At 37.7% G+C, this 13,147-nt stretch overlaps 1 protein-coding gene across 4 annotated transcripts in view; it reads left to right on the top strand.

Moving 5' to 3' along the window:
• The first annotated feature begins 3,749 nt into the window (after positions 1-3,749).
• The window catches only part of creb3l1 (cAMP responsive element binding protein 3-like 1), a 39,044-nt gene continuing 29,646 nt past the window's right edge, over positions 3,750-13,147 (top strand). For 2 of the 4 annotated variants that reach the window (XM_073859078.1, XM_073859079.1), the window contains exon 1: positions 3,750-3,996. In XM_073859078.1, coding sequence (XP_073715179.1) covers positions 3,760-3,996 — 237 coding nt within the window. In that variant the 5' untranslated portion in view covers positions 3,750-3,759. Of the gene's footprint in view, positions 3,997-6,300; positions 6,700-13,147 lie in introns of those variants that run through there. The other 2 variants (XM_055206636.2, XM_055206631.2) reach the window with 2 other exon arrangements.

Raw genomic sequence — 13,147 nt, forward strand, 5'->3', positions numbered from 1 at the left:
TGGCTCCAAACAGGGATGAATTTATAAGCCACCAAACACTTACATGTTTTCCCTATTTAAAGACTGCTACATGACTAGTTACATGAGTAAGTATGGTGGCACAAAATAAAACTTTGGTTTGGAGCCATAGGAATGAATGCGGCTAGGCTAAATCCTAACACTTTCAAGAAGCGCTGCACAAAGATTAAAAGTGCATGCTTTGAAAAAAGATAGGGATGTATTAATTCATCTAAGTTGAGGTAACATAGTAAAATATTGAAAAACGATGGTGTTTTCTTTTAAAGGGGTCGCACACCGGGTGAGAAGTGTCGCGTCGTGTGAAGAACAACTCGCAGGTATCGCACACCGGACGTACACATTAAAGGGACAATAAGTAGGATTTACCCCCATCTAGTGGTGAAATTGTATTTTGCATTCAAACGAATAGTGCTCTCTAGCGCCTCGCTTTTCCAAATGCGTGTTGCAACTGCGGTAGCCGATATGTAATCACTGATCTCTTTGTCTGTTTCAGCTAGTTAACGTGTTGTGAATGAAAACGCATTGTGGAAACGCATTGGTAGGCTAGTGCTTTTTGTCCCTCTCTGCGATTATAGTTTATCAATACGGCGTAACGACATGGAAGCCTCATTGGACTTACCCGTTCAATGTAAGCAAAGAGAAGAAATTCTAAGCTTACAAAGAAAAGTCAGATCACTGGCAGAGGTCATTTGACACATATTTATGAATAAAGACATTGATTTTGATTAATAAAACACTTAAAACCATACTTACTGTCCCTTTAAATAGCGCAAGCTTAGTCAGACAGAGTCTACTACCAGATGCAAAATATGCGTAAGCAGTCTATGTTAATCGTTAACGATTTAGGGAAAAATATGATGTTATTTAATGTTAAACTATGTGAGTGGCACTTTGACGCCGGTGTGTGTACATTCATAGAAAATAATGTGTTCGATTTTTAGATACATGGCGCGACGTGATGCGGCTCGATTACCCCCTTTAGTCCTCTCCACTGATGAACCTTCATTAAGATGATTATTCTGTCTTGATCCATTGATCAATTTTTTGTCTTATTCCTCATATCAGTGCCATTGAACAGTGCTCAGGGTGACACAGACAAGTGCAGAGACTGCTGGCCCTCACCCATAACACAAGCACATTGTAATGCCATAATCATATCCCGCTTAGAATGTACATTATAGTCTGTAATTATAGAGCAAAGGCTCAACGATGCTTTTAGAAAAAAGATGATCATCTCTGCTTCACTCGCTTCCTCTGCACTGTGTGTTCCAGTGTCACCCATGGCCTCTGGATAGCACCTCATGTGAGCTCAAATAAATGTCTGTGATTAGTGCAGAATATGAAGAACAGAGGGAGGGGGAGATAATGAAGGAATAAGATGAAGCTGTGGGAACTGAGAGCAGAAATGTCATATGCTGATGTCACAGTCACATCTTCTTACAGCTCTGCAGACCTGCAAACAAGTGAACACCCATAACCTTACAGCATCTTACATTATGACATTAGTGGATCAGTGAATGCACTAATAAGTTATCTAATTGGTTAACTAAGAGACAGAGACTGTTTGGAATGGAATACTACATGCTTATCTTATAATATAGATCTGTAATTACTTTGAGACATTTACACTGAAAATAGAAGGTCAGGTTGAATGGATTCAATTGTAAAGTATTGTATTATATGCAGTACAATCAGTATATATGTTTTGGCAAATATTAGTTTGTGTTTGTATTCACTGCAGTACCACTATAACCTATAGCTAAATATTGTATTTTGTAAAGAGGAAATGAAGGATTTCAATTAGGCTTCACAACGAAGTTTAGATTATATAACTCTTAATAAGCATAAATGTAGGACAGTAAAATATTCAACCTTTAGTTAAGTAATGGAAGTAATAAATGAAACTCAGAAAAATAGGGAGAGCTTCTAAATCCAAATAAATTTTATGAGTTCACATTTTTATTTAATCCTTGAAGGAGATAAAGGTAAAAAATATTTGGCTTGCTGTCTAATGTTGAATGCTTCAGCATGAGACTTGACTACATTTCTGAAACCGATCTGGACTACTTCATTTAAAAAATCTATAATATTTAATAAATAATGGAGGTGACTGGTAATAAAGGTAAAGTTGAAGAGTTTGAGGGATCATCCCTCAGGGATACCATGAAGAGTGCTTATATCTTGGTTATCTTATATGTGACCCTGGACCACAAAGCCAGTCTTAAAGGGGACTTTTTTAAGATGCGAAATAAATCTTTTGTGTCCCCAGAGAACGTATGTGAAGTTCTAGCTCAAAATATTATATAGGTAATTTTTATAGCAAATTGCCACTTTGTAGGTGTGAGCAAAAATGAGCCATTTTAACCCCATTCACACAGCACTTTGGTCGCAGAAAATACCCGTAAAATTGCCAGACAAGCGTCTGTGTGAACACAAACTCGTCCCGTTAATCTTCTGGGATCGTTGCCGGAAAGAGGACCTAGTTAGATACACGGATAACCCTCTGTGTGAACAAGAAGCCGAAATAATGCCGTAATGGGCGTGTCGTAGTGAGGAAAACAAAAGTTATGGTTCAGCTCTTTAAAACGAGAGATAACATGCATATAAACATTCACCACGAGAAATGTTGCAAACTATATTGACGCAGTTCTCAGGAAATGATAAATGAGACTCATCAACAATGACGCACGTGCCGTAGTGAGGACGCGCATGTCATGGCAACATGAAGTTGGTTCAACTCTTTAAAATAAGCGATTTACAACATTAACAACGAGAAATGTCAGCAAACTGGACTGAAGCAGATATCAGGTAAGTTAGCTCGTTACTTACTGCATTGAAACGGAGATCATTCAGCAGCATAAAAGAATATCGCGTCACGTGCTCATTTGAGCTATAATAAACGAAAATACCCGCATGTCATCCCAACAAGATATATCATTCAGCTCCTCAAAATGCGGGTTTTAAATGCATATAAACAATCATGATGAGAAATGTCTGAAAACTGTATTAAAGCAGAGATCAGGGAGCTCGTCAAATATCCACTCTGAAGCTGAGATCATTTACCAGCATTAGAACGGCGCATCACACGCTCCTTTATAATCTTATCATAAACAAAAATGCTCTCTTGGAGAGAGAAATAATATATAATATGCAAACTTCAGACACTGCATAAAAGAGAGGGCGGGACATTCAATAGGTCACGTGTCTTTCCGGGACCATCAGATGCCGGGTAATCATGGCAGTGTGAATGAACAAAAAAACTAAGGATCCCGGAAAAATCCCGGATGCCTTTCCCGTGGATTTTACGTAATGTCAGTGTGAAAAGGGCTTATGTGTGTGTCCTTTTAAATGCAAATGAGCTGATCTTGTCGCTGTGGATATCATATAAAGATCATGTTCCATGAAGATGTTTTGTAAATTTACTACCCTAAATATATAAAAACTTGATTTTTGTGAGTGGATGTAGTTGCTAAGTTTCAATTTGAACAATGTTAAAGGCGATTTTCTCAATATTTTTGACTTATGTTTTTTTTGCACCCTCAGATTCCAGATATTCAGTTGTATCTCACTTGGATGTCACTTTTTTGACAGTTAATGTATTGAATTGTGAAGTACATACATCATGTGTTACAACATTGGTAAAAAGCTGCTGATCAGAGAGGTGTGTATGTGGTGGGGGTGTGTGGGGTTGGAATCTGCAGACCATGTGGAGACACAACGCAGTAAATAAAGTGAAACCTCATGGTTGTGCTGCTTTATGATGTTTTCCAGCATGTCACCTTTCACATTCTGTTTATGAGTGTGTGTGCATGCAAGTGTGTGTGTGTGTTTATTACGCAGAGGGAGAACGGAAGCACAGCTTCACATGACCGTAAAACCATACAGACAGGAGAACTGACCAGGTGTGAGGGTTACCACGACAACTACAAAGAGATACGGAGAAACCTGCCCAGTGTTTACAGGCTGTTTGACGTCAGGGTGAGATTTGTAATCTGTGGAAATGAGGATGATACTGTTTAGCCCTAAATCTCACTCCATCACTTGCATTTCAAAATTGGATCTTTTATCATCTCATTTACACCGTGTTTTTTCATATGCAATTAGGAACCTTACCATTGATGCTGATCTCTGTATGTACTATAAAAATATCCAGTAAATGTATCTTTAGTAACTTCCCAGAAGACTTTTCAACATGACCAAAGCTGTATTCCTGCATATGTTTAGTATTAAGCATGGGATATGATATTTGAAGATACTACGTAATCATCAGCAATAGTATTGTTAATTCTTTTATAAACAGTTGACATGACACCCATTTTTAGTGGCTTTTATTTATACTTTCCAATTTTAACCACAGTTTTAACAGTTACACTTCTGTGTAGAAGGAATATTTATTCTGGATAATAAAGAGTGACACATATTGATTGTCTTTATGATCACCATCACTTCTTGTGGATCTGAGCCTATTATGTTATAGAGTCTATTATGCCTTTGAGCAAGCCTCCACGTGGTACATGAGGGTCTTGATACATAACAGGCATTGACAATTTACAGTACTCAATATCTTCACTTGTTTGGAAAAACACATTATATACAGTATGTTCTATGGTATTTGTAGCAAGTAAATAGAAGGAAATGTACTGAATTGAAAAATGACTCCTTTCACTGGAGATCCCATCATTGAAAAGCAGGTCTTTCTAAAACTAGGGCGCTTGAAAAGAAAGAGAACAGGAGAGAAAAAGCAGGTAAGAGAGCTGAAACACCACGAGTACCTGAGATAAAGTTACTTTCAATCTGCCAATAAGGAAAGAAATTCTCAGTATTAGATTTCATATTTTTAAGCTACACTTGTGTGATCCCGGCACACTTCATCCGAAATGATTTCTCATTATTTGTATTATGACCCTTATCATTTTATAAACAAGAGCATATAATCTGACGAACTTGGTACATTGCTTGGATTCAAAGGAATCTGTAATCAGATACAGCTTCATCCCTAATACTTACTCTCTGTTACGTGTGTGTGTTATTCTCAAGTGAATTGACTTATTACATACCTGGAATGTTAATTAATAACGCAGAGAAAGATGTCATTCAAGATGATGGAAAATAGGTTGCAAGTTTAGTTTCAAAGTTTGTCAACTTAACAGAACTAACTTATTTTTTTTTATTTCAGACTTATCACTTGTACTTCATAGTCAAGTGCATCCAGATATAAGCAGATCCTAACAAAATACATCACACAGTCTATATAGCAGGGTTCTCAAAACCTTTTTCTAAGCAAGGGCTACCACATGGATAAAACAATTTTATTTATTTTGTAACTTGTTGATATAATTTTAGCATTATTTAAAATGTTAACATACATAAAAGAAGCCAAGCTAATAAAAATGTGTAATAAATAAATATTAAAATTGATGCTATTAATAGAATGTGCTTTGGTGCAACTCACAGACTTTGTGTGGGCAACCTGGTGCCGCGGGCACATGTTTGAGACCACTGGTCTATAGGATTCTATAGCACCCTTAAAGGGATAGTTTACCCAAAAATGAAAATTCATTTACTCACTCATGTTGTTACAAACCCATATAAATGTTCTTGTTCTGATGAACACGAAGGAAGCTATTTTAAGAAATGTTTTTAACCAAACCGTTTGTGGACCCCATTTACTTCCATACTATGGAAGTGAATGGGGTCCACGAACAGTTTGGTTACAAACATTTTCCAGAATATCTTCCTTTGTGATCATCAAAACAAAGACATTTATACAGATTTTTAACAACATGAGAGTAAGTAAATGATGACAGAATTTTTTGGTGAACTATCCTTTTAACCTGCAGGCTTTAACAGGTAATTAAAAATGTGCCTAATCATCACTACAATGTGTTAGAAAATAATTATATCATAAAGGCTACTACATTTAAACTTTGAGACGTTTTTGCCAAAATAATGCAGTAAAAACAAACAACATAAATCAATATACAAGAAAAACTAAATATTTAATCTAATAAGTTTAGTCATTAAATCATTGAATTAAATTTTTCTTTAATGAAGCTAAGGTGTTTGTGATCAATGAAATCATTTTACTATGCATTTAAAGATGGCATTCACGTTTGCGTAATAGTCAGCGATTGTTTACTGTAATGTATTCTGTCTTCCATGTGCGTCAATGTCAAGAAAGCGAAATCACTACACCGTCACTTTAAAGCCGGCGAATGTGGGCGTGGTCAGTGGATCCAAAGAGCGAAAGTGGGGCGGGACAACATTAATATGTATTAGTCTAGTTACCCCCTTACTAGAGACTCAACGCAGATGAATGATACAGATTTGGGAGAAGAACGCACGGTCACTTCGTTATAATCGCGTTACATTTATCCGACACTTGCACAGTAAGTGTAAATGGACAGACTATAGACCCTCGGTGGATGAAGTCGTCCTGACACTGCAGACGAGCGCAAGCCGCTTAAGCTCACTTATTCCCGGTTGCGATTTTTAAATTGGATTTCAACAGTTTCACAGCCTGTCTCTCCTCAGAGATATTGTTTTTGTTTAACAAGCCTGTACTTAGTTAGAGCCGATATGGAAACAATATTGGACAACTTCGCTTCGGAGAAACTTTTCCCCAATTCCAACCTGTTGGACCTAGAGGACCTGAATGAGAGCGATTTCTTATCCAATGTGGTACGTCAAATCTCATCATTCATTACAACAGGAGCTCTCACTGAATTGAATAGAAGTCTTTGGGCTATATTTTGTATCATGTTAACTTCTATTAATATGTATAGCATACGTTGCTGAATTGCATTCAATGAAAAAATGCTTATACATCTGTTTATATATCAACAATTGTAGCCTTTTCTGCCAGACACAGCAAGAAGTAATCTTTGAACTTATCTTTAGGAAACATTATTTTGATTCTAAGAAAGTGTGACATATGAAACATTTAGTTTGTTTATTCCCGTGTTTATTTGTCACACATATCTGACATGTTGTGCTGCAAATGAAATATAAACAAGGTCAGGAGTTGTCAAGCTGTGAAGTTTGCCCAGCTGCACACAGATAGAAACACTTTAAACTTTAGCCGGATCTTTGGGGGTCAGGGAGGGAGGTCTCAAGCATGCTGTTATTTATCCAAGCCAACCCCCATATACAACCTCCATCCGTATTTAACTAAACCACGTCTACATTACGCTCCAAACCACGCCCACATGTCGCTTTAAATCCTGTTTCTTGTGTCCGGCTGCAACCTTTAGGATGCTCGCATCTATTCCTGTTAGACTGAATAATGTCACAGGAGGGGGCAGAAACACAATATTGAACTAAATGACAAAATGAGATACCATATAAAATAAAACAATTCAGTAGAGAACTTTTTATAATTAAAAACTTTTTATAAGTCCACCTCAGGTGCAGAACTTAATGTATTTATGTTAACTTACGGTGATTAAACTGTAAAGCATTGTCCACGGCTTAAGTGGTTAACAGAAATTACCAAAACTGTCACATAAGAAACTTTGCATCTACAACTTTTCCTTTGTAAATTTGTTTCTTTCCTACAATTTCTTCATTTAGCAGACCATTTCATCTAAAGTGAGAGAGCATTTAACATTTTCTCAGAAGTGTAGCGTACAAAGCTAAATTCACAAGTAGTTTTTTAAATAATTTGTAATGTTTTTTATTTATCATCAGACTTTAGTTAGTTAAGTAGAAAAGCAGAGCAACAAAATAGTGGAATTCACTTGTGGATGTGTTTCAGTTAAGATTAGCATAGCGTTTCATTTGCATGTGATCCATTAGGAGCCCAGGTCACTTCTGCAGTTTCCACAGTGATTCAGTTACTCCTATATAACTAATGCCTCTGACTGACACACATTCATCCTTATGTTCTTTTAAACCTCTTCACAGAGAGGGAGAGAGAGAGAGGACATCATAAATGCCATTATTCTGAGACACAGGCAAGATAAAGGAGTTTTGACCTTTATTTTAACAGGGATGGTGCATCATCATCATCTTTCTTTTGGTCTCTGGAGAATTGACAGACAGGGCAGCCTCATATAAACTATGCAATTCTCTAAAACAAAACAACTATAATACATCATACTGTATCTTCTTCTGAATGTTTATCCATATGACTGTGTTGCCATATTCTGATTTCCATTAAATTGATCACCCAACTGTGCAAACAAGGCTCCTGTGGGGTGAAGATGCAGCATACAGAGAGACTGATGGATGAATGCAAAGTGACAGATCATCTGATTTTGCTATATGGCCTTTAAGTATATATTTGCTATCTGCTTGCTATCTAATGAAGGCATTCGTGGTGGAGACCTTAGATAAGTGTGTTACGGTTTCTTACGAAAATCGTGCTTTTTTGTCTGTTGCTGAGTGTATGTAATGAGTAGTATTCAATCCAGATGTCCCTTATTGAGTAACAGCTGTGCTCCAGTTCGCTCTGTAAGGACCTGACTGAGGGAAGAGTGATGATTGAGAGAAGAGAGAGGCTTGTAAGTGAAGGAGGCTCATTCATGATAGCTGTCTGTGTATGTGTGCATGAGCGTATGCATGCCACTGTGCTCCTGTGTGGGCATGTGAATGGAGGTCTGTGAAAGACCACTCCAGACCCTCCATGGTCCCCCCACTCTGCTCCTTGGTGTGTATGTGTGTAAGAGAGACACAGGCCCTTAAGCGCTCAGTGAATGAGTGCCTTGTACCCTCGGAGAGGAAACTGCTCTCCCTGCTCCTGGGTTACATACACACACTTGTCGCTGACCTCAAGTTCAGATAATAGTGTGTGTTTGTTACTTTATTATATTTATAGATGCTGGTGGGTCACTCCATCACTGCAGATTTGGGGTATATTTATCTGGAACCTCCACACTGTTACTCTGTGTGTGTGTGCGTCTGTGTGTTTAAATCCTGACTTTAGCATAATTGCATGGCTTTTACTGAAGAGTGGAAATCAGTATGTCTCACTCTACTGTGTGTTAAAGCTAAGATCACAGAGAAGATGCAGTATGTGAACCTCAACTGCGCAGACAAAACTCAGGCTTTAATTATTTAAATGACTTCATATTATATATCTGCTATACCTCCGTAGTCTATCCTTTATATGAAAGGAGCCTGTGTTTTTTCTTTATACTGCCATTGTTTACCCATATTCGTGAAATGAAAACAAGTGACATAAAATCTGACTTTTTCCATGTTTAAGTGCTATAATTGGGTCCCCAGTGCTTCTATCAACCTAGAGAATGTGAAAAAGAACAACCCAGTAACTTAGTTTTGGTAAACCATTCTCTGCAAGCATGTGAAAAATAGGTCATTGAATAGGAAATTTGGCTCCCCTTGTGATGTCAGACAAGGATAATATCGCCCCTTAATCTGCACTATCCAACCATGGCACTGCCATTTAGTGCAGAGATCAGCTCATTTGCATTTAAAAGGACACACCCAAAAACATCTACAAACAGGGTTCCCATGGGTCCTTGAAAGGCCCTGGGAAGTTTTTGAAAATATACATACAAAGATACAAAGAATCTTGAATCTATTTTATGCAAGAAGTTTTCTGGGGGAAAAAATCCATATTATTCCCTGTGTAGTGTAGGATAATCATAAAGATTCTAGACTTTTTAAGTACGCATGCTAAACTGTTCGCTTTAAGTGCTTATATCTTCTGTATGCAAATGTTGATTCATACAAAAAATGCTTTTTTGCATAGTTGTGTTTGACACATGAAAACGTCTCGGTTTACGTATGTAACTGTTGTTCCCTGAGAAGAGAATGAGGCACTGCGTCCCCCTTGCTATACTTCCTGCGTCACTGTACGCTGTCTTTGGGAATATTTCAGATAGCGATATACTTCCTGGCTCCCGCGTCACCCTGTCTTTGTCGTTAAGCCTCACCATTGGTTGAATTTGATATACACATTCGGACACACTTACCCTTGGAGGCGTCCCCAAAGTGTTACCGCAGTGACGCAGCGCAAGTTCCCTTTGAAAGGGAACTGTAACAATGTATCTTAAAAGGTAAAACAATGTAACCTTACTCTCACTTGAAATGTGTCCCCACATTTAGTCCTTGAATTTGAGGGTATTGGACCTGGAAAGTCCTTGAAAGGTCCTTGAATTTGAAGTTAACTAAGGTGTGAGAACCCTGTACACAGTGGCAATTTTAACATGCTATATTAAATTATCTATATTGTATTTCAAGCTAGAACTTCACATACGTAATCTGGGGTCACCAAATATTCATTAGACATCTTAAAAAAGTCTTATGAAATGTCCATTTAACATTAAAACCATTAAGGACTATCCCTGTTATATAGGCATGCATACTCGATACCTATGATTGACGCAGAGAATGTCTCATATCAAACAGGTATTTTCAGCTGTTGTATGCAAATCATTCAGGGAGCACAAATTTGTTGCATAACATCATGTACCTGTTCATTTACTTTTCACGCGAGAAGGAAGGACAGGAACCTGAATAACGGGGGTGGTCTGAACCTTTTCTTTACTCTGTGTTCTAATAAGACGATGAGTCAGATTAAATGCTATTCTTTGGCAGCACATAGCATGTCTAAACTCTACAGACGAAGAGGACTGGAGATGATATCTACAGGTTTGGCAGGTCCCACCTGTCCTCAAGGTTGTTTCTGCTTTGCTGGTAGATCTTGAAAACTCTGGAGCCCGATAGCATATGCAGCATGAATACCATATGTAATATTTAAAGCAAACCTTGATGCATTTCATGTGAAGAAGGCAGGTTCCAGTTGGCTCTTTGCTGATCTGGGACCTTTTATGTTGCTCTTGTGACGTGTAATAATGAATTATGTCCTTGATTGGTGCATAGAGTCTGGGGCTGAAGGATGAGGATTTGGAGTAGGGGGAGGTGAGGGGAGCAGAGGAGGAATAAGCAACACAATTTTCAGATTTATTGAATGATTCTGATGGTCCTCATCTCGAAAAGTCAAAGGAAAAGCAGGAACTGCTTAGAGATGTTGCATAATCTTCAGAATGGCTGGGCATTCGCTCTAACTTTTATATTTCCCAATATCTGTAAACTGTCATTAAGATGATAAGACTAATAAAAAATGAAGATTATGTGTGTTTGTGATATAGAAAACTCAATTCTAACTAAATTATCTCTGACTCGTATGAAATTTAATTCATCATAGCAGCTCTGTGATTTAAACCACCAAAATGAAAAACTTCTTTTGACCATTCAGTGTTTCCTACCCAACAAGCACCAGACATCATTACGACGTCTGGTGCTTGGTGGGTAAAAAAACAACGTCCAAATTATCTCTTGTGCTTGGTGGGTATCTTCATCCTTTCGTTCAAGTCTGTGTGAATCTGAAGAACTAATCCATCACCTGATCCAATTTAGTGAATTCTGTCTCTAATTCTCTCATTTGCGTAGTCTTACTTAGTACTTTAAGCAAAGTCTTATTCAGGCGGAGAAAGTTAAGAATGGATGGAGAGGAATGATGAAGTCATCTGTTGACTCTTGGGCCTAGGCTATAGTTAAGTATTTTTATGTCATAGTCCATTACTCACACTACTGGATTTTTCGTAATACTCTTACGCAGCACTGTGTTTGTAAAGGTTAAGCATTTCTGTTGTTGTCATACCTTTCGCTGCAGGTATGACATTCGTTCACATGAAAGACAAAAATAGCGAGAATAGATTTCATTGAGGTTTGCAGTTAGGTGTGTTCTTACGTAAGCACACAAAATAACTAAATCAGCAGTTGGTACATCGTGACTTTAGGGTGTGATTACTCCGGTCCTGTCAAACCAGATCCCTCCCTTTTCTTAAATTGCTGGATGCTTTGCATAGTTTTTCAGCTTATTTATTTTGTTAAAGTAATTGACAAACAATTAAGCTAAAATGGTGGGCGCTGACTGAATACATCCCTGCCCTACACGCACATGCCTTGTTATTAAACTACATTTAATCAAAATAAATGAAACTGATTTTATCATTGAATTATTTTACTATCTACATATATTTTGGTTATAAAGCTAACTGTGTGTTTGTGCTGTATTGGCAGAGTCAGAAAGATGTTAAATTAAAAGTTATTTTACATGTATAACTGGTTTCAGGATACCACAGATGTTTTATTCTTCATTCCTCTCCTCTTATAATGGCAGCTGAAAGGTTATCAGGAGTTTGGTGACATGTCAGAACTCCTCCTGATCTCCAGGCGCTCTTTCTCGCATTCATTTCTCGCATTCTCTATCTCTTTTTCTATCTTGCTTTGTCTCCCGAGGCACTGTAGAGAGCAGAACTTCAGATATTATAAAGGTGTCAGCCCAGCATTTTGTTCAATGACCTTTTAAGTATGTAACCTCCAAAACGAGGACACAGACATTCTTCTAAAACAGCATCGTATCATTCAAATAACGTTTGCTGCTGTTAGCATGCTGCTACTGATTTATATCAATCGCTTTCTGATTTACATTTGTGCAAAAAGCTGTGTGTGTATGAGTGCATATGTGTGTGTTTTGAGTTTTAACATAGCACTAACAAAGAGCATGTGTAACCTGTCCTGCAGATGTGAAAGACCATATTCTTAGCCCCGCAGAGACACATGTCTCCCACTCCCCACAGCCTCCGAACAAACATGTCAGCTGGGTGTCAGTGTTTGCAGGAACATGATGTGAGCTTTCTTTGAGATCTCTAGCTAAGCAATCTCCCATTGTTTCCCATAAGTTTTATGTGGTGGTGATTTTGTGTAATTTTGTATGATGTAAATCAGGATTAGTCCATTTTCTTAAAAAAAAAAATCCAGATAATTTACTCACCACCATGTCATCCAAAATGTTGATGTCTTTTTTGTTCAATCGAGAAGAAATTATGTTTTTTAAGGAAAACATTCCAGGATTTTTCTCATTTGAATAGACTTTAATGGACCCCAACACTTAACAGTTCTAATGCAGTTTAAAATTGCAGTTTCAAAGCACTAGCGAAACGATTGTCATTTTTGGCAAGAAAAATTTAAAATATGCATTTTAAACCACAACTTCTCGTCTTCCTTCAGTCATGTGACGCGCCAGCGCGACCTCACGTAATACGTCATCACATCAAGAGGTCACGGATGACGTATGTGAAACTGCGCCCCAATGTTT

The sequence above is a fragment of the Misgurnus anguillicaudatus genome, chromosome 21 (genome assembly GCF_027580225.2).
Source record: "Misgurnus anguillicaudatus chromosome 21, ASM2758022v2, whole genome shotgun sequence".
NCBI classification, from domain to species: Eukaryota; Metazoa; Chordata; class Actinopteri; order Cypriniformes; family Cobitidae; genus Misgurnus; species Misgurnus anguillicaudatus.